Here is a 25167-nt window from a genome sequence, read left to right on the forward strand (position 1 = left end):
GCTTTCGTCCCATATAAGTTCAAGCTTGTTTCGAGGTCCGTCTTGTTGTTCTATGTTCATGTTCGTTTTTATTTATTTTCACAACTCGCCTTGACCGGAGACGAATCAAGCTTGCCGAACTCTCCAGCACCGAATCGACGCAAACATACGGGCTTTGAATGAATGGGGGAACCAAACAGAAGAGGGAAAGTGGCAGATCGCTTACGACGGGCAAAAGCCTGGAAGCCTATGTGGTGTTACAGGCGGTAACTAGTGGGCGCGGGCTTCTAATATGACGGCAGCCGTTCGAGCCACATGAGACCTCAGTTCGGGGGTTAGGGGGTCAGTCAGTTAGTTTCCCATTGTCTCTGCCCCTGCCGACGAGTATGTACCTTAAGGTAGCCCTGCAACCGAATCCCACGCTACCTGCGGAGATGGGACGAGCATGGGCAAAACTGCATATTGCCAGCAAACAAGCCAACGAGCCCCCCTGCTCGACTCAAACCGCCGTGTTGGGTTAGTTGGCTGTTCTGTTCACCTCCGAGCGGCCGGCCCATCCTTCCAAGGATGCTTCTAGACTTGGTGTAACTGGGCTGGCCGCTAAGAAAGGAATGAGGGACAGAACAACGTGACAAGTGGAAAAGGCCGCTCTTCCCGTGACGGGGACGATCTGCGGAGTATATGAAAGAAAGAAGTGAGTACAACTCAATTAAAAAGGCTCGTTTAACAGAAGTCATGATGCCTCCTGCAGAGCCTTCGCCATGTTTCAGATGCTGCGCAAGTCCGCCCTGTGCAAAAAGGATATGCACCGGGGTTTGGGAAAAACTACTAACAACAGCCGAAGGACTTTCTTACCAATCTTGCGGAGCGTGCTTCCCTCTCCCGTTAGGTTGTTGGCGATCCATCCGCAAAGCCCAGTGAGGCAGGCCTGATTGTTCAGCTCAAACGGGGCCATTCCACGTCCCGGTATTAGCGGCTATATTCAATTGATGGGGTTAGGGTACATATTCGTACTCATGAATGGTTGGCCGCAGAAGGCAGAAGGCTCAGACACGTACCATGGCGCAAAGCGGTCAGGAAGTAAGCTTGGGCCAATGAGAGCCCGCTACATAGTTCTCCTGGGGAAAAATATGACAGGAACAAGTTTTTTGCTGTCATGTCTCGGTGCCAACGGGCAGACAATTTTAGCAGCCTCGCCTTGTCACCCAATCGAACCCCTGATGATGGGAAGACTATTTTCGAAAATAAGATGCTGGCTGAGCGAGACTCTAAATAGATACGGAGTACTCGGTACTTTTTCAGGTACGCGGAACGGTGACTTGCGCCGTTCCCGTGAGGTGAAGACATTTGTTAAAAAGCACAGGGCAAGCAACTGCGATGAAGAAAAAAACGGTCGTTAGACAGTATGCAGTATTATTAGGATGTTGTACACGATTTGCCAGTGCCGACAGGCCGAGGCACAACGGGTGGCACATATACCCGCCCAACGGTATTCTCCTCCCTGACCATGTCTCAAAAAGCTGAGAAACGAAGCTATTGCCGAATTGTAAAACTGCCCCGTTCTGCTGTTGTTCTTGGAAATGCAAGGCGTGGTGCGGCGGCACTATTTTGATAGCTCTTTCTTGACGCTGCAGATCTTCGTCCTCCCCCTAAGCGGAAGCTGACACACGCAAATATGAACAGCCGCGCCACTATTTAGGGGATTTCCACACCACCGTGCTAGAGTGACAAATACGTTAAAGTCTGGGGCAGCGACTCCAAGCTCATGGGTCGTGATATACGGAGGGGAGGTGGGTTCTTGCGCGGGCGCGCCTTCAAAGCCACCGACGGAAAAACCACCGAATTTCGGTAAATTAGTAATAAGGGATATGTACCTACATAAGACGGGCGCAGCAGCGCCTCAACTAAGACTGTGACGAACGCACAGCTAGGGTTTCGGGGTTACACAACGGCAACGGGCTGGAAGCTGCAGGCGCCTTTGCCCAGAGATTGGCCGGCAAGACAGCAAATCCAGCAGTAATTGCGTCAACGCTTCGTGGATGCGTGTGAGCTTGCTGAAAAGATCGGGGCTCTCATGTTGGTGGCCACGGCGCTGCGTCCCTCTATTCATGCGTCCAAAACTTGATATTCAGATCATGGTGATCATGGTGATTGAGAACGTAGTCATCTAGATGCCCCCGAGGCGAGCTGTGTCTCGGCAACAATGTGAACAGTGTCATTGTGGATCAGTGAATATGTTGGACGATGCCGAGATGTGTCTCGGTAAAGAATTTGGTCAGACGACGAGGTCGCCGCCGTGGTGAAGCCCGACACCGTTATGAAGGACAGGGTAACGTTAGCTTTCATCAGCGGATACCAGTTTATTCAGGTGGTTACGGATCGTTCACAATGCCGTGACTTTCCAGCTCTCTTGGTTGGAATAGGTTGCATACCGCGAGGGAATGCTTTGTATGCTTCTGTCATGCACACGAGGCTGCACTGATCAACCGTTCCGTTTACCAGCACATAGTCGCAAACGGCCAGCCGTCGATTCCGATTACCCGGTTCCCATTCCGAATTGGCCCATTGCCACTCTACCCTGTATTGTTTATCTTGATCCTGGCCATCAAGCATGGCGCGGGCGCTTATGTGAGGAAGCATGTTTCTGTGGAAAAATCGTAATCTCGGTGTTTACGTACCTCTCGTGAATTTCACATTGTGGCGTACGCTGTTCCGTACTCCGGGGTAAAGCCAAGGAATTCGGTCGAATATAAGAACGGGCGCGTGTACTGCTGCCACGTAGTTAGATGAAAAGGCGAACTAATCAATGATGCTACGGTGCAACAGTGCTGGCCACTGACGTATTGATGTCGTCCTCGAGCCAACTCGAAAGCAACGGCGCGACGACGGATGCACGATGGTCTAGTGACTTGCCCGTGGTGGTGTCGGAAGCCTCAGCCGTCGCGTTCTGTGGCGTGAAGTGGCGCCGCGTGTGTGTGATATTATGGTGGGTAAGGTTACTGGTTTCCTTGGGAATTTCTGTGTCATGGTTCAAAAGGCTGGGGCATCGCTAGTCCTGCAGACTCGTCACCCTCGTCGCCCAACTTGCCCCCTTTCCGAAGCTGGCCGCGCGCCGGGTCTTGGGCAATCGGGTAGCCGGTGCCAACCTAGCAACCTACATAGGTCGTAGCCAGTGGGAAAATCAGGTTTGCCATCCGGTGAATGGGCATCGCCACCGGGCGATCCTCGGAACATACCTAGGTACATAGGGGAGTGTCTCGAGAAACAGCGATAAGGTCGCGAGGACAGCGGACGCGACAGCCTCCTGTTATCACAGGGCGGGTAATCGGATGCCCTTTATCGGACACTATCTGGAGATGGAAGGTTCACCCCAGAGTCTAATCTGTAGGTAGTCGAGATAGAAAACCGATAGGAAGAGGCACGAACGCTGATAGTGATGATAGAGGATGGATCGCGTGGGCCTGTGCACAGAACAGATGGTGCGGGGAACATCATTGGCCCGGCGGCCGGTCATCGCCACGGCTGATAAACCTCACTGGCCCGACCTGCTTTGTCTGGATTCCTGTTACGCCATCACCCCACTGTTTTTTGCTTGGACTACTGCAAGTCTGCAAGATACGGACGCTTGAATACCAGATTAGGAACATGGTGGTCGCGGGGTAGGCCAACCACGCGGGGGGCGTGTGCCGTAGCTCGCCCAGGCGATATCGGGCCCGGGCAGTGCTTCCGACGACGCCATCTCACGAACCTGCGACCACGCCCCCGATACCAGGCGGGAAAGAGAGTTTCCGTATGGCTATTTGAAAGAGCCGTCCCCTCCCTCCCATCGCTTCGCTTTGTTTTGATTCCTCGTCAGTCTGCCATTGTTTGTGGTTGAATCCGGCCACTTGTACGTGGACAACATTTAGTGCAGGCATTAGATTGGCATCATATCAATATCGTCTTATACCAACCACAGCACCAACCATGTCGGCGCTCGCCCCCGTCACCACCGCTCTACGCAAGCAGGCCACCAGACCTCTCTACAGATACTCGGGTGTCAGATGGCACGATAGCGTGCGATATCTCACCGGCACCACCACCGCTGGACCCTCTGTCCCCTCCAGTCCTGCTATCCCAGCTCCCACACGCACAGCTCTCTCCCGCCTGCCATGGCTTACACTCGTCCGTTCTGCCGCCCTCACCACCATGATGTGCTCGCCCACCATCCTCAAGCCCTCCATTGCCGCCCTCGGTCTCATCACACACCCCAAGATCAACCTCTTCAACCCTGAAGCCAACCCTCTCCTCAACACACTGGTCCGCCACGCCGTCTACGACCAGTTCTGCGCCGGCACCAACAAAGTTGAAGTGGCCCAGTCGATCCGCGACTTCAAGTCGCTCGGCTACCAAGGCGTCATCCTCACCTTTGCCAAGGAGATTGTCCTGTCCGAGGAGGAGCGCGCCGAAGCCGCCAAGAACCCGGGCCAGTACACCCAGGCGCACCACGACATGGTCGCCTCATGGCGGGACAACTCTCTCGCCTCCCTTCGCATGCTCCAGCCCGGCGACGTGCTCGCCATGAAAATCACCGGTGCCGGCCCCATCGCCATGGACGCCCTGCAGGCCCGCGCGCCCATGCCCCGGGTCATTGACGACGCGCTCACCGAGCTGTGCGCCGCGGCCAGGAAGCAGGGGTCCCGCCTCTGGTTCGACGCCGAGCAGCAGTCGGTGCAGCACGGCATCGACGACTGGGCGATTGAGCTGATGCGCCGCTGGAACGGCGACGGCCAGGCCCTCGTCTACAACACCATCCAGGCGTACCTCAAGGGCGCGCGCGACGTCGCGGACCGCCACATTTCCGCCGCCGCCGCCGAGGGCTGGAAGCTCGGCATTAAGCTCGTCCGCGGCGCTTATATTGAGCACGAGGAGCGCTCCCTGATCCACGACACCAAGGCGGACACGGACGCCTCGTACAACGACATTGCCGACAAGCTCATCAGCCAGCGCCTGCCCGCGTCGCTGGCTGCCGACCAGGCCTTGTCCTTCCCCAAGGCCAGTCTCATGCTCGCCACGCACAACGCCGATAGCGCGGCGCTGGCCACGGAGACGCACCGCGTCCGCATCCGCAACGGCCAGAACACTTGCAAGCTCGAGTGCGCGCAGGTCGCTGGCATGGCCGACGAGCTCGGCTGCGAGCTCATCATGAACTATGAAAACACGCTCGCCGACCAGACCGCCGCCAACATCATGGCCCCCAAGCCATACAAGTGCCTCACCTGGGGCTCCGTCGGCGAGTGCATGGGCTACCTCCATCGCCGCGCCATTGAGAACCGCGGCGCTGTCGAGCGCACCAAGCACATGGCCGCCGCGCTCCGCAAGGAACTGTGGCACAGGCTGTCTTTCAACTAAGCGGCATTCAGCCCTTGACTACTTTGTTACGACCCTCTTGACAAAGGGAGAATTGCATATACCATCCTGATTTATAGCGAGCATTGCGTCGGCATTACGATATAATATTAATTGTAAATAAAATCATACCAGAATACAAATCAACAAGTTGTATATCCATGAGTTTCTATCTTGACATTTGCATGTTCTCAAGTAGCAGTACAACGCATTTCCAAAGTGGCAAGCATTACGTACGGGATGAAATGAAATGTAGTCATAATGATGTCTATGTTTCAAGTATATGATATATGCAAGTCTTGTAAGTCATGTTGTACAAAATGTCACAGATGGGGGGAAATGGTCTTCATGTCCCTTCCCGGCTTTAGTTAGGCGTCAGGCTTGTCCGACTCGAGGCTAGACAGCAGCGGGGAGTTTGCCTTTTCATCCGCCCACCATTTCCGGGGCAGCTCAAACGTCGAGGTGATGCGGCCGTACGACATGCCACCCAGTTGTGCTACCGGGCGCAGCTTGTCCAGCTCGATGTGACTGGCCTCGTCGTTGGTGGCGTCCTCGCGGACCCAGAAGCGCGTGGCCTGGATGAGGACAACGCCAGCCGCGCTCATGCCCGGCTTTCCGTGCCCGAGCTCCTTGGCGTCGACGACCTTGCCCTCGACCGAGAAGACGGACTCGTGGACGCGGCTGGGCCGGACAGTGGCCGCGGGGGCCTCGTGCAGGCCGGAAATGGCCCACTCCGAGACGCCGTGCGGGGGGTCGAGCGACGTGGCGTTGACCGCCTCCATCATGTTCTCGGACACGGTGTTGATGACGCACTCGCCCGTGTCCTGCAGGTTGCGGAACGTGTCCTTTGCGCGGCCGGGCCGCGACGAGAAGCCGACGACAAACGTGGGCGGGTCGTGGTCGACGACCTGGAAGTAGCTGAACGGCGCGAGGTTCTTGGTGCGGCCGTCGGCCGACACGGTGCTGATGAAGCCGACGGGGCGCGGGGCGATGCCCGACACGAGCAGCTTGTAGTTGTGAATCATGGGCCGGTCCGTGGCGTAGGGGTCAACTTGGCGGTGTGTCCACGACGGGTTGTAGCCCAGCGCGCCGTCGCCGTACTGCCAGTCGGGGCTGGGCTGCTTGGTCACCTCAATGGGCGTGCCGGCGTGGTCAAAGTCTGGCCGGCGGGCCTGCTTGGCTGCAAAGTCGGCGGCGCGGTCCACGAGCTTGTAGCTGGCCTCGGCCTGCTTTACCTGCTCGGCTGAAGCGGTGGCGGAGCTACTGCTTCTAGAGGCCGTCGTGGCCGACAAGACAGCTCGGTGTCTTATTGAGGGCAAGGGCCTGCATTGGGGCGACAAGGTCTCGTGTAAGTCGGTGGACCACGGGCGATGCGTGGCAGCGTCAATTGGGGGAAAACGACGAACCTGGTGAGGGACGCCAACAAACGTGCCGATTTTGAGACGGCTGGCATTGTGATATCGCGACCCCTCTGTTCGCTGCAAGACTAGAAAAAAATAACTAAAATTCCTGCATCGTCTCGCGCGATCGTGATTTGTGCCCACGTTGTCCTTTTGTAATGGATCACATTACTCATAGGACCGTCATGTTTTCAAGACATCGGACAGGTCACCCGAGGACCGTTCCGACGCCGGAGTCCCATAATAAACATTGGCAGGGCGCATGGGTGGTTCGGGGAAGCGCTCGTCTCAGTGCTCAGTGGCCGAGTCTGGTCTGGCTGTGCTTATGTACATAGGTACCTCCCTTATCTTATCGGCAGGTTGCAGGCAGTCGGAGCCAGTTTGCGACAACCACGTATCAACCACATCAACCACGCACCACGTTGCCAGTGGACAGATCGTGATGAAGATTCCACCACCATCACAACTTGATTGCCTTGTCTTGGATCCAATAACGATCGTATGTACCCATACAAATGCATGAGAAGCAAACAGAGGCAACCAACCAAAAGCCTGTCCGCGAACAGGCCAAGTGGGGATTTCTGCCCCCAAGACCTGGTACGGGCTCAACCGACGCTCCTACGTAATAACACACTCGTTTTTCACTGCAAATGGTGTGCGATTGCCCCGGAAGACGCTGTCCGAAAGTATCGACTTTCCCAGGCTTCTGCATCACATCGCGACCGACAACATGGACGGTCGCCCGTCACCTTCCGGGGTGACCAAGAGGACGGGGCCAAAGGTCTCGAAAGCGTGGGTGACGATTCCGACGGCAGCTTGCCGCACCCCCATCCGTCGCGGCGTTCCGAAACATGAGCTCGGCTGACCAGGATTTTCTTACTAGATGTGAACGATGCAGGGCTATGAAGGTCAAGTGTAGCGGGGAACAGCCCTGCAACCGCTGCGCGAGACAAAATGAGAGGTGCTACTTCATGGCCGAGTCTAAACGGATATCAATCTCCGAAAGGTAAGGAAACTCTAGCCAACACACAAGACAACACACAGCAGCTATGCATGGCCTCGCCATAGACACCGCCGCCGCCGTGCATAACTCGGCAACGCTGGACCCCCAAGTACTGACAAAGCTGGTACCGTCCAGATATCTCCGCGAGCTGGAAGGCCGCAAGTCGCAGGAGGATCGCATACTAGATCCCGTCGCCGCGCCGCGCAGGCTCGATGTCGATGCCCTCCTCACGCAACCAAGTCCGGGCACTGCGTCATCGCGGGCAGCGTTCGGCTTGCATCCTCGCGATGTAGCCCAGAACAATGACCACCACCACAACCACGGTCAAGACAGCAATGGTCGGTGTCCCATCCCGTCCGCTCCGTCCTTGCCTCGACTTCTAACAGCACATACAACATCAGGGCCAACACCGTCGCTGGCTCCCGACACTGGGCGTCTATCATATCATAGCAGCCATGGCAGCAGCAGCGTAGATGACAACAACAGCATCGAGCCCTCGTTCATGCAGAATCCCCTCGCAGACAATGACTACACTTTCACACAAATGAAGGGCAGATTCTGTAAGCACGTCCCCGCGTTTCTCCGCCTCTGCGTTACACAAACTGACTCTTGCCTGCCGCCCCATGTCAGGGTACATGGGACCGTCGTCGTCATGGTCCTTTTGCCGTCGCGTACTGACGCTTCTTGGCCAGCACCTCCCCGACCAGGGCTACGTCGCCGACCCGGGCCACTTTGATAGCGGCCACAAGCTCAGCTGGAACCCGGTGCCATGGGAAGAGACGCCCGACGTGTCCAACCTGCCGCCGCTCGACTACGCACTGCTCCTCTTCAACGTGGCCAAGTTTTACCTGGGGTCCATTTTCTACCTCATCGATGAGCAGGACTGGCTGCGCAACCTATACGAGCTGTACGATGACCAGTCGGCCAAGGCGGCTTCGTCACGGCACTGGTATGCGCAGTACCTCCTCATCCTCGCCTACGGCAAGGTCTTCATCACCAACCAGAGCAGCGCCGAGGGCCCCACGGGCCACCAGTACGCGGCCCGCGCCATGGGCCTCATGCCCGACATGTCCGGGCTCGCGACCGACTCCATCACCGCCGTGCAGGCGCTCGTGCTAGGTGCCGTGTACCTGCAGTCCATCGACATGCGCGTAGGTGCGCTGCAGCACATCTGCCACGCCCTGCGCATCTGCATCATCGAGGGCTGGCACCGCCACATGCCCATCGAGGTTGTCGGGGCGCAGCACTCGCAGCGCTGCAACCTCATTTTCTGGGTCGTGTACAAGCTAGAGCGCGAATTTGGCTCGCTCATGGGCGCGCCCTCGTCGATCCGCGACGAGGACATTACCGCCCGCGCCCCGTCAGACCTCAATGACTGCTTCGACGCCCGCAACATGTCACTGCACGTCCGGCTCGCCCGTCTCGTCTCGCAGATCCTCAACGCCATCTACGGCGTCGGCCAGCGCTTCGACGGCTCCCTCGTCACCAACACACAGTCGGTGCTGCGCGACCTCGCCCAGATCTCGCGCGACGTCCACGCCCTCCTCGAGTCGCACTTTCAGGGCTCCATCAGCAAGGCCTCGCGCATGGCCGTCCGCCTGCTGCTCTCCTACCACCACTGCGTGGTTCTCACCACCCGTCCCGTCGTCATGTGCGCGCTGCACATGCACATCAAGCGCACCAACTCGATTGTCACCGGGCCCGTCATGCTCTCCACCCCCGTCGCCTCGCTGCTGCAGTCGTGCGTCAACTCGGCCCAGACGGTGCTGCGCATCCTGCGCGTCATTGGCGACGAGGACCTGCTCGAGGCCTTTCTCCCCTTTCAGCTGGAAGACGCCTACTCCTCCTCGTTTGTCCTCTACCTGGTGCGCACCATCTGTCCGTTCCTCGTGCCCGACGACGACCTCTGGGAGGAGAACATGCAGAGCGTCCTCGACAAGATGATCTCCAAGGGCAGCATAGTAGCGCCCGTCCGCAAAATGGAGCTGGCTCAGCTCGAGCGCTTCATGAACGCCTTTACACCCCCAGCCCCAGCGGGAAGCAATTCCCGCGGCGGCGGCGCTCATGGTGACGACCATCACATGTCGGAGCACGGCCCGGCGCACGACGACAACCTCGACACACCGCTGACGCCAAGCGTCGTGGCCGACGACCCGGGCTGGGACCTGTTCCAAACGGACACCATGATTGGCATCTCGCCGGGCGAGATGCTTGATCTGGCAGCGCAGCTAGAGCTCAACAACCCATTGCTTTCTGCGCTGCATGAATGAAGAAAAAATAATGATACCTGAAGAATTTGATCAAAATGATCATCAAGCGGCAACGTTGTTCCCTGTTTGCACATGCAGTCATGACGATGCATGAAAAGTTTTTTTTGGGTTATTTTATTAATCCAAGGATGCTTGTGTTTTTGGATATGCTACAACGTCTTGAGTCTATTTAGCATGCTGATGATGTTTTGTCTAATACCATATACCCATTCCAATCGCCTCCTACGCTCTCCCCCGTCTCTTTGCAGGCCATGGACCGCCGAACCGCCGTCTAGGCATCCGGCACATATACACCGTCCTTGCAGAGGACGACAATCTTCTTGAAGAAGCGGCGCCACTCTAGCGGGTCGCCCTTGACCTTTGTAAAGCGTACGTCGAGGACCTCGGTCCCGTCCGGCAGGGCCTGCCTGTGGACCTGGATCTCGCCGTGCAGGCTCTGGTTGCGGCCGTCCACGGCACGGACCTTTATGGTGGCGACCGAGTATCCGTACAGATTGGGCGTGACGGGCGCGAGGGGCACGTTGAGCTGGTGCAGGGCGTCGCTGAGCATCTGGACGAGGTGCGCCGGCGGCACGTGGGAGAAGAAGCGCGTGAGCGACTCGGCAGGGCAAATGTCACGAAACTGGCGGGCCTGCTGCGTCAGCGTCATGGAGGGGCCGGGCGCCTGGGAGAACTGCGACATGGAGGGCTCGTCGGCCAGCGTCTCGAGCATCCGGCGACGGCCGTCGTTGGCGGCGCCGCGGGGCGGCAGCGAGGCCGAGGGCACGGCCATGGACCGCAGCGCAGGGCGCTCAAAGTCCCAGTCGGTGTCGACAATGGGGACGTCGGGCTGCGTGGCCGCGAAGCGACCGGCATTCATGCCCGAATCGAGGTCCATCTCGTCGGGCATGGAGGACGGGGGGCCCTGGGAGGGCCGGAGCGGCTGCTTGGTAAAGTCGATGCGGAGATTCTCGAGCATCTGGGTGGCGAGGTAGATCGGGTCGGCGACGCGACCGTCGGCGTTGAGCAGCGGGTTGTGCCGCGTGTACCAGGGGTGCTGGCGGATCTTGGCGAAGCTGAAGCGCTTGGCCGGATCGACACACATGATGCCGCGTAAGAGAGACAGGGCTTCCGGCGGGACGCGCTCCCACAAGGCATCCGTGCTGTGACCACCGGTCCGGAGGTATTCTGTAAACTCCCAGCTGTTGGACGAGGGCTCGTCCCAGGGCGTGTTGCCGACGAGCAGCACAAAGAGCACGACGCCGCAGGACCACACGTCGACCAGGTCGGGCGCGTACTTGCCCGTAGCACCGGCCGACTTCTTGTCCGGGCGGCCGCAGGCGAGAATCTCGGGGGCAATGTACGGGGGACTGCCGCACAGGGTGGCGCTGAGCTTGCGCTGGCCCTTGTACTCGAACATGGTGGCCATGCCAAAGTCGGCGAGCTTGAGGCTGCCGTCGGCCGAGAGCAGGACGTTTTCGGGCTTGAGGTCGCGGTGGGCGACGCCCTTGGAGTGCATGAAGCTGACGCCGCCGACGAGCTGCAGGAAGTAGGCCTGGGCAATGTCCTGGCGGACGCCGACGTCGGCCTCGATCTTGTCAAAGAGGTCGCCGCCCTCGGCGTACTCCATGGCGATCCAGCGCCAGACGGGGTCCTCGCCCGAGGCGAACCACTCGATGACGTGGGGGTGCTGGCCGACGTGGGAGTGCAGGGACACCTCCATGGCGAGCTGCTTGGCCGACACGCGGCCGCGCTTGACGGCGTAGCCCTTGTGGATGAGCTTGACGGCGAAGACGGGCGTTGGGGCGTCGAGGGGGATGGCTTTTTTGATGCTGCATTGTTGCCAAAGGGGGTCGGGGGCGTCAGTTGTAGGATTGGGATTGGATGGTTTACAGGTATGTGTGAGAGAGAGGGAGCGTACGAGGCATAGGCACCGCGGCCTACCGTCTTCGAAATTATGCGAAACGGTAGGTCGTTGGGCAGAGGGTCGAGTTGTGACTGGGGGGGGTAGAACGCGGTTAGCATGCTACATTGAGGTATTGTATCATAGGTAGTTTGTTTTTTAAAGAGTTAAAAAAAATTATAGGCGATTTGGTCTTGAACGGGACGGGTGTTGTGCTACTGGAAGAGAGGATGCCAAACGGCGGGTTGTGGTGGGGGACGGGATGCGGGATTGGTGTGCAACTCACCATGGCGCCGGCCGGTGATGCCGCAACGGCGGCGTTGAAGCAACAGGCACGAAAAAAAAAACGGCAACAGAAACAAAGGCGTTGAACGAGAACGATTTCGGGTCGTGCGAAGTTCGAGGGGGTTCCAGTGGGGACGTGACGTGTCGTGTCGTGTCGTGTTGGATGTCGTGCGTGCGGTGTACAGATTATCGTTGTGTTGCCCTTGTCGTGGTTTCGATTCTTCCGCGAGCGGTCGCGTGGCGGCGCGTCCGCCCGCGTAAAGCTGTTTTCATCAGAGGGAGGGCCGCCGGCCAACCAAGCGCTCCCCCTTGTTTTGGGGGGGGGGAGGCTCCAGTGGGCCGGCCTGTAGCGCCGCTGTAACTAACGCCCCCCCCGTTGCTGGGCAATGCAACAAACCACCAACCAGGGTCATCTCGAGCTTGCTCCACCGCCTTTGCTTCGAAAGCACCTCTTCTACCCTATCAAAAACTCTTGGAATTTCCTTTGTCAAACGCGCATCTTTTTTGCTTTGTCGTTTTGCCCACCACGGTTCGCTTGGTTCTCTTTCTTTTGGCCAACAAGAAAATATAGCAAATCGTCTTATCCACGCCTCCCATCCCCGGCCGCCTACGCTCGTCCTCCTACGCCCCGTATAAACCGACCCCCTTGGCCGCCAACCCACCCGCATCGCCCATCGCAACCCTTGTCCTTGTCGCCGGCCGCTGTTTCTTTCCTCGCTCACAAAAGGCAGAGCATTGCCCGCTCCCAGATCATTGTTGCTTTCTTCTTGCCCGCGTCTCTCATAGCTTCCCGCCAGAAACACTCTCCCACGCCGGCTGTGTTCCCAAAGTCCTGCCAATTGTCTCTCGCCAACAGATCAACCAGCCTGTCCAGTACTAAAAAAAACACCACAATCTCTCTATCCCACCTCTCGCAAATAGACTTCGCAATGGACAGCACCCAAAGCTCTGCTCCCGGCAGCGTTCAGGCTGCCACGCTCAATGCCTCGCGCAAGGGACCCGACTCACAGAGCGTCACCAAGCGGTAAGTCGGAACGCAAGACGGTCGCTCCCTTCTAGCTCCACGCTGCCAACGGGACCAGCTTGCTAATCAATGTCCCGTGTGCAGCTTGCAGACGGAGCTCATGCAGCTCATGACATCGCCCGCCCCCGGCGTCTCCGCGTTTCCATCGGCCGACGGCAACCTGCTCGCCTGGACGGCCACCATCCAAGGCCCGGACGACACGCCCTACGCCGGCCTCACCATGAAGCTCAGCTTTGCCCTGCCCTCCAACTACCCCTACGCCCCGCCCACGGTCCTCTTCACGACACCAATCTACCATCCCAACGTCGACTTTTCCGGCCGCATCTGCCTCGACATTCTCAAGGATAAGTGGACGGCCGCCTACAACATTCAGACTGTCCTCCTCAGCCTGCAAAGCCTCTTGGGCGAGCCCAACAAGTATGTGTTTTTTTTGTTTCCGGGGCCAATGTGCCTTTCCCATCTCTCTACTTGGAGAAGGTTTGTGCTAACATGATATGTAGCTCCTCTCCGCTCAACGGCGAGGCTGCCGAGCTTTGGGATAGTGACATGGAAGAGTTTAAGCGCAAGGTTTTGGCTAGACATCGCGACGTGGAAGAGGAGTAGGTGGAGTTGATGGTGTGTGTGTGTTTTTGCATCACGATGGCCGCATTTGTTTATATGGGAGAAATTTTGGGAGTCTTGGGGTCCTTTGTTACTTGGAATTCCGCGCGCATGGTTCTTGGTTTGCATCAGCATGAGCGAGTTTGCAGGAAGACGGTGTGCACTGGTTGCCAACAGGCCCAAGGACTGATTGTACAATGAATTGTATTCTTCGTTATCAACATTGTTTCGTCTTTCTCATCCATGTCAACTACCAAACACCGACACACACAAAGTAAAAACAAACACTCGGCTCGTAGTGTGATTTCACAGTTCATCTGTTATTGTTTTTTTTTGTTTAATCAGCGTGAAAAGCTACAAAAGCCGGTTGCAACTCCAGAATGCCATGCCCAACCGAAAAGAAAGAATCCATTTCCGAAAAGAAAAATGTCTTTTATTCTTTTTTTCATTCTTCTTCTTTCCCGTTCAAGAGTGTTTTAATTTTTTCGTGTCCCCTCAACCATTTCCACATCGACCCAAAGCAGGCGACTCTTACTCCTCAACCAGGACGGTGTGGAGACCCTTGGGGTTCTTGACGTTGACAGCCTGGACGTAGCTGTACAGCTTCTCCTTGGCACCCTCCTCGTCGTTACGTCGTCGGGAAATGCGGACGCGCAGTCTGTAGGCGACGCCCTTGACACCGTTCTCCCATACCTTCTTGTTCAGGGCGGGGTCCACGCGGACATCAGTGGTACCCTGTGTGTATCATCGGTCAGTAATTTCGTTCTCGTGGTCGGTCCGGCAGTGCCGCAACCAAGTTGTGGCCTCGAATCTCGCATGATTGGTGTAGAAACGGTTCGCAACTTGGTCGGTTTGTTCGGATAAAGGAATGGGTTCGTACCATGGCCTTGACGGCAAAGTCCTTGATCTCCTTGATGGCGCGGGGGGCACGCTTCTTGAAGGTGACACCATGTAGCTACATCAACCGTTAGCCTTCCTCCGTTCCTTGTATATCCGCCTGCGCGTCCCATGTCTCCGTTGTCGCGGCTCCGAAACAGAGACATTGGCGCGTTCGCAAACGACGTACTCTCTTGTGCATGTGGATGGTGTACTCGCGGGCAACAACGTCCGCAATGGCGGAGCGCTGGGCCTTTCCGGTTGGCTTCTTGGACGACATTTCTGTAACTGACTGTCAGCGATGCGTGGTCGCGGGCAGGACCAAAAATTCGATAAAAGGGCGATTGTTCAGGGGTATCGAGTTCGAAAGGAGCAACGATGGGTATGTATGGTGCAAGAAAGCTTCGAGGTTGGGAAGAGGTTTGGCGTTCGTACCTATATCTCGTCTGTTCAAGGTATCTGGGCGGTTGAAGTATGTCGAGGGTTGGTCGGGTTCGCAAATTCCGCAAAATCTTTGTGCGTAGGGCAGGCTTGGAAAACTGGTGGTGGGTGGGGAGGTAGCGAGCCAATCAGGGCCATCGTCGCTGGGCCTGGAGGCTGCTAGTCACGTGCTACTGTACGTACCTTTTTCAGTGTGCTTGTTGCTTGCCCCTTCCGAGACGGCTAATAATAATAAGTCAATCGTCGAATGGGGTCCGTCCACAGGAGCTGCCCCAGTTCACTCAAGTGGCTTTGATGCCAGTCGACCTTGTTATTTGATGTGTCCCCAGCGCTGCATTGCTTCCAAAAACTGGTGACGAGTCCAATTTAAAGCACCGGCCTGGGGGAAGGTGTTGCAAACAACGCCGCCTCGTATTTCGTTGCCGGTCTTTGTTTTTCCTCTTTTCACCACTGTTTATCTCCTTGCGCTACTTTACCAGCCACGCCTAATCTGCCAATTCAAGGGGAACGCGAACGAGCTTTTGTGAAACGCCTCCCTCAACTGCGTTTGCTCGCCCAGTTTCCTTTCAGCCCAGCCATTTCTCACCGCACCCGCAAATCAACCTTTGAAGAGCCGACAGTCCAAGATTCCTTTTCTAACCACCTCCGCGAGGTTTAATCGCCTGCCGCTGGCTTTTTCTCCCCCGCAACACGACCTCATCCAAATCTCTCTCGCAAGCCCGTCATGGTGGCCCGATGGAGCACCATGGGCGCGCCGATGGCGCAGCCAGATCTCAACCGGAACCGACTACCGACGCTCTTTGAAGTGCTGAGCAGAAGAACGCTACCGCCGGTAGATTTGTTTTCATTTTACATTTATATGCGAGACCAGCAGCGGTCGGTGGACTATCTGGACTTTTGGTACGACCGTTCCTTCATGCTTGGGCTCAGAACATCGCCCTGGGAGTATATAGCTTCCAACTCGACAACAGCAGACTAACACACGCTTTCTCTAGGCTCGATGTTGCCCAGCATATGTCACTATGCCGCCACTACGTCCGTGAGCTGCGACGCTCCGTGCTCGTCGCCACCCCAGACATGGAGCGCGTCGGTGGCGGCGCCTCGAAGCGGTCCTCAACAATCCTCGACCATATGGGCGACCTGGAGCCCCGGCCGGCCGGTCCGACCATGTACGCGACGGAAAAGGAAAAGAACCAGGACGCGCAAATGTCGGCGTTTCTGCGCGAGGAGCAGTCGGAGCGCGAGTCGCCGCACACACCCGGCTCGCACCGGCCCAGCCCCATGACGGCGGCCAGTGGCAGCAGCGCCGCGCGCGACCTGACCGACTCCCACTCGCCCGCGCACACCGTCTCGCGGCAGGACATTCGGGCGTCGGCGGAGAAGATTCTGTACACGTTTCTACTGCCCGGCGCGGAGCGCGAGATTATCCTGCCCGGCTCCATCACACAGGACGTCATCAGCGCCATTGAGGAGCATGGCCGCGACGACCCCGAGGTCTTTGACACGGCCAAGGACTACGTCTTCCAGGCCATGGAGCGCGACGCCTTTCCAGGCTTCCTGCGTATGAAGGCCCTGGGTAACCTGATCCCGCCCACGCTGGTGATGCGTCTGATTCTCGGCCTCGTGGCCATGTTTGGCGCCTTCTGGACTGCCTTTGTTCTCATATTTCTCAACAAGAGCAGAGCCACAAGATGCTGGGTACGATTACAGGAGCCTCGTGACGATATTTTTACTCGCCATTGCTGACACTTTATTAGGTTATTCTGCCATTTGCAGTGGGCGTCTACTTTCTCGCCTCATACCAGTACTCACTGGACCCCGTCATGGCCCTCCTTGGCTTCAGCGAATACACGCCTTTCAACTTTTCGCGCATCCGCGAACCCTACGTCCGCACCCTCCTTGTCAAACGAGCCTTTATTGTCCTCCTCGCGACGACGCTCGTTACAGCCGCTTTATGCGTCTTGTTCATCTTTGTGCCGGGCAAGCGGCTGTGAGAGAGAATGGCGCCACAATGACTATCGAACCACAGTACATAATATAATACCCGCGACCTGTTTTTATGCCATGAACTCGCTTGCTATTATTTTCTGGCAGAGTGCCTGCTTCCAATTGTTATCTTTTCTTTTCCATTATTCCTTTTGACGACCGTTATGAAGAGGGGGGAGAGGGGATGTGGAGATGATGTTAATCCTAGACGGAGTGAGTTTGATATTGATACAGCAACGTCGGGGTCGAATCAGGCTGGTGCTGTCACCCTCTATTATATACCCCAATAGAGGACCTAATCAACATGTACGGCCATAGCCGAGTGACCAATCTGGATCCCGTCTGATCTCCGAGCGATAACCACTCGAGCGCTCAAATAGTAGCTGGGTCGGTGACGACCAACGAACTCTGGGTGCTGTACGTTCTTTTTTTGTTAAGCTCAAGTGCTCTTTTTGTCATTTTTCTATAGCTAGTAGATTCACAACGGGGGCTTTCTTTGAATATCTTTAAAACCATGCCCGTCTAGAAGTCGGGTGCAATCCAGTGGTGTTACAGTGAGAAGCAACACCTTAGTTGGGATATTGGATAGCAAGCTTGCCGAGTCCAGAACGACGGAAAACAGAGGGGAGCCTCCATCTTCAAGTGTGCAAATAAGAAGTCGTGTGTTTATATTCATGTAGTATATATCATTACAGCACCGTTAGGTGCAAGCTCGTTGATGTTAAAAATAGGCTCTCATGGCTTTTCGCTCCTCGTCTCTATGCTAGTCATCCACTGATGTATCCCTCCTTCCCTCAAAAAGCAAACCCTTCTCGTCGTCTCCTGTCCTCCTTGGGCAGCTTACATCTTCCTCTTGCCGGCCCTTTTTTTGCCGTCCTCGCCCGAAAATGGGCCATCCACATCCATGTCCTCGTCCGTCTTGCTCTTGACCGGCGTCTCCAGCATCACTCTCTTGCCGGTGCCCGCGCGGCGGGGCATCGGTTCCTTCCCGCCGCTCTTTTTCTCCATCTCGCGAAAGTCGGTCACGGCCCTGGCCATCTTGTTCGCCGCCACGTTCTCCGCCACAGCCCGCGCGGCGGCCCCTTGTCGTACCTGTTCCGTGTGCCTCTCCACGTCGTCGATGATGGCGGCGCAGCGGTCCGACCAGGCGTGCAGCGCGGCGCGCATGCGCGGCACGTCCTCGTCGGGCCGTAGGTCCCGCAGGGGCGCGACGCGCGTGACCTGCACGCGCTGCCGGGCCGGATCGAGCTTGGCGTCGAGCAGCCCGGCGTAAATGGCCGTGGTGACGAGCACTTCCAGCTCCCGCGGGGCGTCGAGCCGCAGGGTGCGCAGGAGGTCAGCGTAGCTCAGATCCGCGCGGCGGCCCGAGGCGGCGAGGGACAGCAGGCTCAGCTGCCGCAGCTTGAGCCGCTGCGCATCGTTGAGCGGTGGCAGGCCGGGTGTGGTCTCATACTCGGCGTAGGAGCCGTAGGAAAAGAGGCGGAGGAGGGCGAGGTGCGGCGCGAGGTCGGTCGGGTGCGCGGCCGCGAGGGTCTGGAGGGCGGGGGACTGTAACAGTTCGGCGAAGATGTAGGTGTTGGGTGCCGAGGTCGCTCGTGAGATGAGGTCGGCGGCGGCGCGGGGCGAGCTGGCCGATTTGGAGAGGGCGATGAACGGCTGGCAGACGGCGGTGGGATGTTAGCTATGGTGATGGGGAGGGGGGAAAGGAGCGGGAGTCGGCGTGGTTGGAGCTTGATTTCCTACCTCGAGTGCATTCAACGCTTTGGTTTGCTCCATGATGGAAAGATGGGAGCTAATGTCAAGATGCAAAAAAATGGCAAGGCAACAACAGCTCCTACGTTTGGAGGCGATCGGATTCGAGGTTGCTCGTTTAAGCGGGGCGCGTCTGCCTGCCTGCCTGAAGTGACGCGGGGCAGTTGCCGGGATCGCTGGCAGGGTTAGCGTGAGCATGTACTGCTCAATCAGGCGAGATGTTGGTGATGAATGGTATACAAAATTTAAGGATAACTTTTAGAGGGAAAGCTTGTTTGGGTTGGCGTGAATGTACTTTACTGTCTGCAACGGTAGGTCTGTGGACTGCGGAGTGACCTCTGTTGGCTTCTCACACTGATGCGCTTACATGGCCAGGCCTTCGTTGGCAACCAACCGATCATCAATCAACAACTCATCCCGATAGAAAACAAACAAGCGAGAGGAGACCAGCCCCACGATACATGCTCGCCCGAGTACAAACAGGACAGAAGAAGCTGGCTAGACGAAGCTTTTGCACCTTGAGGTTTACTACCGGGTAGGATGCTGGGTGTTTGAAGCGATTAGATCGCGGACTAACTACCTATGTACTAAATGAGCCACGGGAGGGTAACAAAGCAATATTGTCCAGACATATCTTGGCAGTTGAACTTGGCAATAACGTCGGAAGAACCTCGTGATGCTTTTATTACCGAGCTATTGTTGGTGCCGTTCGTGGCCGAGCACCCGGGCGCACTGTTGGCACGGACAGCGGCGGGCGAATTGCGCTGCGGCCGCGTCGCTCATTATCAGGCCAGACGCAGGTCTGTGATTTCGGTACACCCACCTACAGGCGCACAATGATGCTCCGATATTGCCGTTCTCAGTAATAGGAAGCGGATGGCCGGATTGGCATTTCTCACGGTTCGGCTTGCCGCGTTTGCCTGTCCATCTCGGGGGTGGCGCTCGCTGATGCGGCACATTTGAATGTGGCAAGGCAAAGCGGCTACAATGGAAGAGCAAGTTACTGACTGGCATTACAGCGACGACGCCGAGTTTTGAGGCCATTTTTAGCGGATAGGGACACCAAGAAACCCAAGAAACAGCCCTGAAACGTATCGCCCTCCACCACAGGCCCGACAACCCGTCCGCCCGCTCGCCCTCCCCTTTTTGCTTTACATGTGTTTTGGGATCATTTCGAGATGAAAAAAAAGTCAAACACGGACGGTACCAGATTCTGGCTAAAAACTGGCGTCATCGGCATGGGGTGAGTGGTGATGTGAAACACCAACGAGCTACAACAGCCTAGTAGGCGATTAGGCGGCGCTAGCTGCGATGATGTGCCCTGAGGGCGAAATTGGCAGTAAAACGGCTGATTTGTTTGGAAAACAAGGGGAAAAAATCCCAAGAAGCAAAACAGCACGAGTTGGAAATATCGAGGAGAGGAATAACTAATACCTACCTACCTAGGGAGTGGGGATGGGATTGCCGAATTGTATATTATGCATCATAGCCCCCGAGTAGATGCCGTGCTCTGGTTTCCACCCCGTCATCTCGCCTTCTTCTTATTATATTATCAGCTGCATCTCTTGCCGACGCTTATAATAAATTAATTACCTAACCAATCTCGCCGTCAACGCTAGGTCCCTCGGCCACAGTACCACCGCCCGTCCAATTGGCGAGCACACGGACAGTTCACTGTTCCCTCGATTCGCAGGCCACACGTTACAACCGAGCGACTTTCAACCGAGCGACTTTCACCAAAGCCTCATACCACCACCTATCTTGGCGGGGTTGGATGACTTGGATGACACTGCATGGTCACAGTGCATATCTTCAAGGCTACCCCTCTGTCTAGTGGTGCGATTTTTGCAGATTTGGTTTCTGCGCTACAGTACGAATTACTTGGACAGCCTCTCGCAACGGCCTCATATTTACCTCTACGGGACACTGTGGTAACATTATATCCTCCCACACTTTCTCTTGTCGAATATTTTCTCGAATATTTTCTTGGCCCGGCACTGGCAGAACCAACGCCCTGCCCAACTCGTTTTACTTGCTATCCTCTGCGCGGGTAGCTGGCCTCTCAGAATTCCTTAATAATTCCTTCCTACCTACAACTCAAGGCGAAACCGCCCCCACAGACCTGCCGCAACTTCCGCTTCGTCCGCTGATAAATTATAAAGCGTCGCATCAGCAGCGTTTGTCCCCCCGGTCAAACAAGGCGCCACATCCTGCACCGACCTGGGTTGCTGGCTGTGTTTGCGTTTGCCTCTTTTTCCGACATCTCCGGATCAACACTCATATTTCTCTCTTATTCATTTCTCTCTTGTTCATTTTACCATATTCATATACCCCGCGACTCTGACGGCTGCGCCAGCCAGCTAGGTGCTGTGCACGAGGGCCTTTTTTTTCTTCTTTTTTTCCGGCTTCCAGTTTGGCGCCCAGGATGGCTCCCTCACCCATTCAGATTCCCAAACGGGAGACCAGCCATTTGTCTGCGACCTTGGCTTCTCCCGCCACAGCACACATGGCCACAACCACGCTGCGCGTGAGCGGTATGACGTGAGTTCATTCCCCAGCTGGAGAGACTGCTTGACGGTTCCGACTTGGCTAGCCTGCGCCAAAGTCCAGCGTTGAAGCATCATTGTGCCATACTAACCCTGGTCCTCTACAGTTGCGGCGCATGCACATCGGCCATTGAAGCTGGCTTCAAGGGCCTCGAAGGCGTCGGCAGCGTCTCCGTCAGCCTCGTCATGGAGCGCGCCGTCGTCATGCACGACCCGGCCAAGATTTCTGCCGACCAGGTCCAGGAAATCATCGACGACCGCGGCTTCGAAGCAGAGGTCATCGCCACCGACCTACCCAGCCCCGTCGCCTCCCGCCACCCGAGCGTCTCCCTCGAGCCGAACACATTTACCACGACAATTGCCGTCGAGGGTATGACCTGCGGCGCGTGCACGTCGGCCGTCGAGGGCGGCTTCAAAAACGTCCCCGGCGTCCACACCTTTAGCATCTCTCTACTCTCCGAGCGCGCCGTCATCGAGCACGACGCCAGTCGCCTGACGGCAGAGCAGATTGCCGAGATAATAGAGGACCGCGGGTTTGACGCCGAGATCATTGACAGCGTGCGGGTGGCCCCAGCGGCAGATCAAAAGGATGAGGCGGCTAGCAGCGTGGCCACAACGACGCTGGCGATTGAGGGCATGACGTGCGGCGCGTGCACGTCGGCCGTCGAAGGTGGCTTCAAGGGCGTCCAAGGCATTTTGAAATTCAACATTAGTCTGCTCGCCGAGCGAGCCGTCATCACACACGACGTGACAAAAATCTCCGCTGACAAAATCGCTGAAATCATCGAGGACCGAGGGTTCGACGCCGCCGTCTTGTCGTCCGTCTTTGACGTGCAGGATGTCGGCACCGGCACCACGACAGCTCAGTTCAAGATTTACGGAAACCCGGATGCCACGGTGGCCCGGGAGCTGGAAGCCAAGATTCGCGCACTTGCCGGCGTCAAGTCCGCCTCGCTCAGCCTGTCCACCGACCGGCTGTCCGTCACCCACAACCCGTCCGTCATTGGGCTGCGCGCCATTGTCGAGGCCGTCGAGGCCGAGGGCCTGAACGCGCTGGTGGCCGACAGCCAGGACAACAATGCGCAGCTCGAGTCACTTGCCAAGACACGCGAGATTACCGAGTGGCGGACGGCATTCCGGGCGTCGGTCTTGTTCGCCGTGCCCGTCTTCATCATTGGCATGATTCTGCCCATGGCACTGCCGAGCCTGGACTTTGGCAAGGTCTCACTCTGCCCCGGCCTCTTCCTTGGCGACGTCATCTGCCTGGCCCTCACCATACCCGTGCAGTTTGGCATCGGCAAGCGCTTCTACATTTCCGCGTACAAGTCGGTCAAGCACGGCTCGCCCACCATGGACGTGCTCGTCATCCTCGGCACGTCGTCTGCCTTCTTCTTTAGCGTCTTTTCCATGCTGGTCTCGATCCTCATGCCGCCGCACTCGCGGCCCAGCACCATCTTCGACACGAGCACCATGCTCATCACTTTCATCACCTTTGGCCGCTACCTCGAAAACAGCGCCAAGGGGCAAACGTCCAAGGCCCTGTCGCGCCTCATGTCGCTGGCGCCGTCCATGGCCACCATCTACACGGACCCCATCGCCGCTGAGAAGGCCGCCGAGGCCTGGGCCAAGTCGGCCGACGCCGCCACGACGCCGCGTACCCCACGCGCCCCCGGCGCCGAAGGCTCCGCGTACGAGGAACGGTCCATCCCCACCGAGCTGCTGCAGCTGGGCGATATTGTCATTACCCGGCCCGGCGACAAGATTCCCGCCGACGGCACCGTCGTCCGTGGCGAAACCTACGTCGACGAGAGCATGGTGACGGGCGAGGCCATGCCGGTGCAGAAGCGACTCGGCGACAACGTCATTGGCGGCACTGTCAACGGCAACGGGCGCATTGATTTCCGCGTCACGCGCGCCGGCCGCGACACGCAGCTCAGCCAGATTGTGCGCCTCGTGCAGGACGCGCAGACGACGCGCGCGCCCATCCAACAGGTCGCCGACACTCTCGCTGGCTACTTTGTGCCCACCATTCTCGTCCTCGGCCTCGGCACGTTTCTCACCTGGATGGTGCTCTCGCACGTGCTCGCGCACCCGCCGGCCATTTTTCTGCAAAACGCGAGCGGCGGAAAGATCATGGTCTGCGTCAAGCTATGCATCTCAGTCATTGTGTTTGCCTGCCCGTGCGCGCTCGGCCTGGCCACGCCGACGGCCGTCATGGTCGGTACTGGCGTGGGCGCCGAGAACGGCATCCTCATCAAGGGCGGCGCGGCGCTCGAGCGCACCACCAAAGTGACCAAGGTCGTCCTTGATAAGACGGGTACTATTACTCACGGCAAGATGAGCGTGGCGCGCATGACGCTCACGCCTGCGTGGGAAACGACCAACGCGACCCGCCGTCTGTGGTGGGCCATTGTCGGTCTTGCAGAGATGGGCAGCGAGCACCCAGTCGGAAAGGCTATTCTCGGCGCGGCTAAAGACGAGCTGGGGCTAGGGCCCGAGGCTGCTCTCCCTGGCAGCGTCGGCGACTTCAAGGTCAACGTCGGCCGTGGCGTCGTCGCGCAGGTCGAGCCCGCGATGTCGGCCGACCGCACGCGCTACCGCATCGTCGCCGGCAACCTGCGGCATCTCAACGACCACGGCATCCCCGTCCCCGAAGACGCCGTCGAGGCCGCTGAACAGCTCAACGTGCACGCCGCCAAGAACTCCACGACCACCAGCAAACCCACAACCACCAGTACTGCCGCCGGCACGACCAACATCTTCGTCGCCGTCGACGGCCAATACGCCGGCCACCTCTGCCTCGCCGACACCATCAAGGACGGCGCCGCGGCCGCCATTGCCGTCCTGCACCGCATGAAGATCCAAACCGCCATCGTCACCGGCGACCAGCGCTCCACGGCGCTCGCTGTCGCCGCCGCCGTCGGCATCCCCCCCGCCGACGTCTTCGCCGGCGCCTCACCCGACCAGAAACAGTCCATCATCCGCAGCCTGCAAGCGCAGGGCCATGTCGTCGCCATGGTCGGCGACGGCATCAACGACTCGCCCGCGCTCGCCACGGCCGACGTCGGCATCGCCATGTCGTCTGGTACCGACGTCGCCATGGAGGCGGCCGACGTGGTGCTCATGCGGCCCTCGGACCTCATCTGCATCCCGGCCGCGCTCGCCCTCACGCGCAGCATCTTCCGCCGCATCAAGCTGAATCTCGGCTGGGCCTGCCTGTACAACCTCGTCGGCCTGCCCGTCGCCATGGGCTTCTTCTTGCCGCTCGGTGTCCACATGCACCCCATGATGGCCGGCTTCGCCATGGCCTGCTCCTCCGTGTCGGTCGTCGTGTCGAGTCTGCTGCTCAAACTCTGGCGCAGACCCCGCTGGATGGACGAGGCGGCCGCGGAACGCACCGGTGGGCTGCGCTGGCAGAGAGGACGCGGCGTTGTGGGTTGGGTCAGGGAGATGCTGCTGCGTGGTGGCCGCGCCGGAGGCAAAGGTGACGAGGGCTACGTGCCGCTGCAAAACCTGGAGACGTGACGTGTTCAACGTCTTGTATAGATTTTCCTTTTTTCCTAATTGTCACGTATACCTCTTTTTGTTTGTTGAACATGGAGTTCGTTTTGGGTGTGGCTGTTGTTTTGTCCTTGTTCATGGGTCCTTGTTCACCTTGGGCAGCACTCAAAATCGCATTTGTAACTCCTTTCTTCGTTTGAATCGGCATAGCGGTACGCACATATATTCCATCTA

At 57.7% G+C, this 25167-nt stretch overlaps 9 protein-coding genes across 9 annotated transcripts; 5 read left to right on the top strand and 4 right to left on the bottom strand.

Annotated features, from left to right (window-relative positions):
• Positions 1–3945: 3945 nt before the first annotated feature.
• Positions 3946–5370, top strand: CCM_05526 (Proline oxidase; the record flags this gene model as incomplete). Its single annotated transcript, XM_006670670.1, has 1 exon — positions 3946–5370. The coding sequence occupies one exon, from the start codon at positions 3946–3948 to the stop codon at positions 5368–5370; it is 1425 nt and encodes a 474-aa protein (XP_006670733.1).
• Positions 5371–5735: 365 nt separating this feature from the next.
• CCM_05527 (FMN-binding split barrel) lies at positions 5736–7228 on the bottom strand (the record flags this gene model as incomplete). Its single annotated transcript, XM_006670671.1, has 2 exons — positions 5736–6838; positions 7186–7228. 2 exons carry the CDS (start codon positions 7226–7228, stop codon positions 5736–5738), a joined length of 1146 nt encoding a protein of 381 aa, XP_006670734.1.
• A 269-nt stretch (positions 7229–7497) lies between these two features.
• CCM_05528 (Fungal specific transcription factor) lies at positions 7498–10040 on the top strand (the record flags this gene model as incomplete). Its single annotated transcript, XM_006670672.1, has 5 exons — positions 7498–7559; positions 7676–7773; positions 7836–8108; positions 8172–8330; positions 8401–10040. The coding sequence occupies 5 exons, from the start codon at positions 7498–7500 to the stop codon at positions 10038–10040; spliced, it is 2232 nt and encodes a 743-aa protein (XP_006670735.1).
• A 271-nt stretch (positions 10041–10311) lies between these two features.
• CCM_05529 (serine/threonine protein kinase) lies at positions 10312–12044 on the bottom strand (the record flags this gene model as incomplete). Its single annotated transcript, XM_006670673.1, has 2 exons — positions 10312–11851; positions 11941–12044. The coding sequence occupies 2 exons, from the start codon at positions 12042–12044 to the stop codon at positions 10312–10314; spliced, it is 1644 nt and encodes a 547-aa protein (XP_006670736.1).
• Positions 12045–13136: 1092 nt separating this feature from the next.
• Positions 13137–13834, top strand: CCM_05530 (ubiquitin conjugating enzyme (UbcK), putative; the record flags this gene model as incomplete). Its single annotated transcript, XM_006670674.1, has 3 exons — positions 13137–13231; positions 13316–13648; positions 13732–13834. 3 exons carry the CDS (start codon positions 13137–13139, stop codon positions 13832–13834), a joined length of 531 nt encoding a protein of 176 aa, XP_006670737.1.
• A 528-nt stretch (positions 13835–14362) lies between these two features.
• On the bottom strand, positions 14363–14987 carry CCM_05531 (60S ribosomal protein L31; the record flags this gene model as incomplete). The annotated part of the gene is made up of 3 exons (XM_006670675.1): positions 14363–14566; positions 14712–14786; positions 14898–14987. 3 exons carry the CDS (start codon positions 14985–14987, stop codon positions 14363–14365), a joined length of 369 nt encoding a protein of 122 aa, XP_006670738.1.
• Positions 14988–15893: 906 nt separating this feature from the next.
• Positions 15894–17142, top strand: CCM_05532 (Regulator of G protein signaling superfamily; the record flags this gene model as incomplete). Its single annotated transcript, XM_006670676.1, has 3 exons — positions 15894–16093; positions 16144–16846; positions 16906–17142. 3 exons carry the CDS (start codon positions 15894–15896, stop codon positions 17140–17142), a joined length of 1140 nt encoding a protein of 379 aa, XP_006670739.1.
• An 832-nt stretch (positions 17143–17974) lies between these two features.
• On the bottom strand, positions 17975–18910 carry CCM_05533 (COP9 signalosome subunit 7 (CsnG); the record flags this gene model as incomplete). The annotated part of the gene is made up of 2 exons (XM_006670677.1): positions 17975–18790; positions 18878–18910. The coding sequence occupies 2 exons, from the start codon at positions 18908–18910 to the stop codon at positions 17975–17977; spliced, it is 849 nt and encodes a 282-aa protein (XP_006670740.1).
• Positions 18911–21311: 2401 nt separating this feature from the next.
• CCM_05534 (copper-transporting ATPase 2) lies at positions 21312–24957 on the top strand (the record flags this gene model as incomplete). The annotated part of the gene is made up of 2 exons (XM_006670678.1): positions 21312–21420; positions 21497–24957. The coding sequence occupies 2 exons, from the start codon at positions 21312–21314 to the stop codon at positions 24955–24957; spliced, it is 3570 nt and encodes a 1189-aa protein (XP_006670741.1).
• Positions 24958–25167: the final 210 nt, after the last annotated feature.

This window comes from Cordyceps militaris (genome assembly GCF_000225605.1).
Source record: "Cordyceps militaris CM01 unplaced genomic scaffold CCM_S00004, whole genome shotgun sequence".
NCBI classification, from domain to species: Eukaryota; Fungi; Ascomycota; class Sordariomycetes; order Hypocreales; family Cordycipitaceae; genus Cordyceps; species Cordyceps militaris.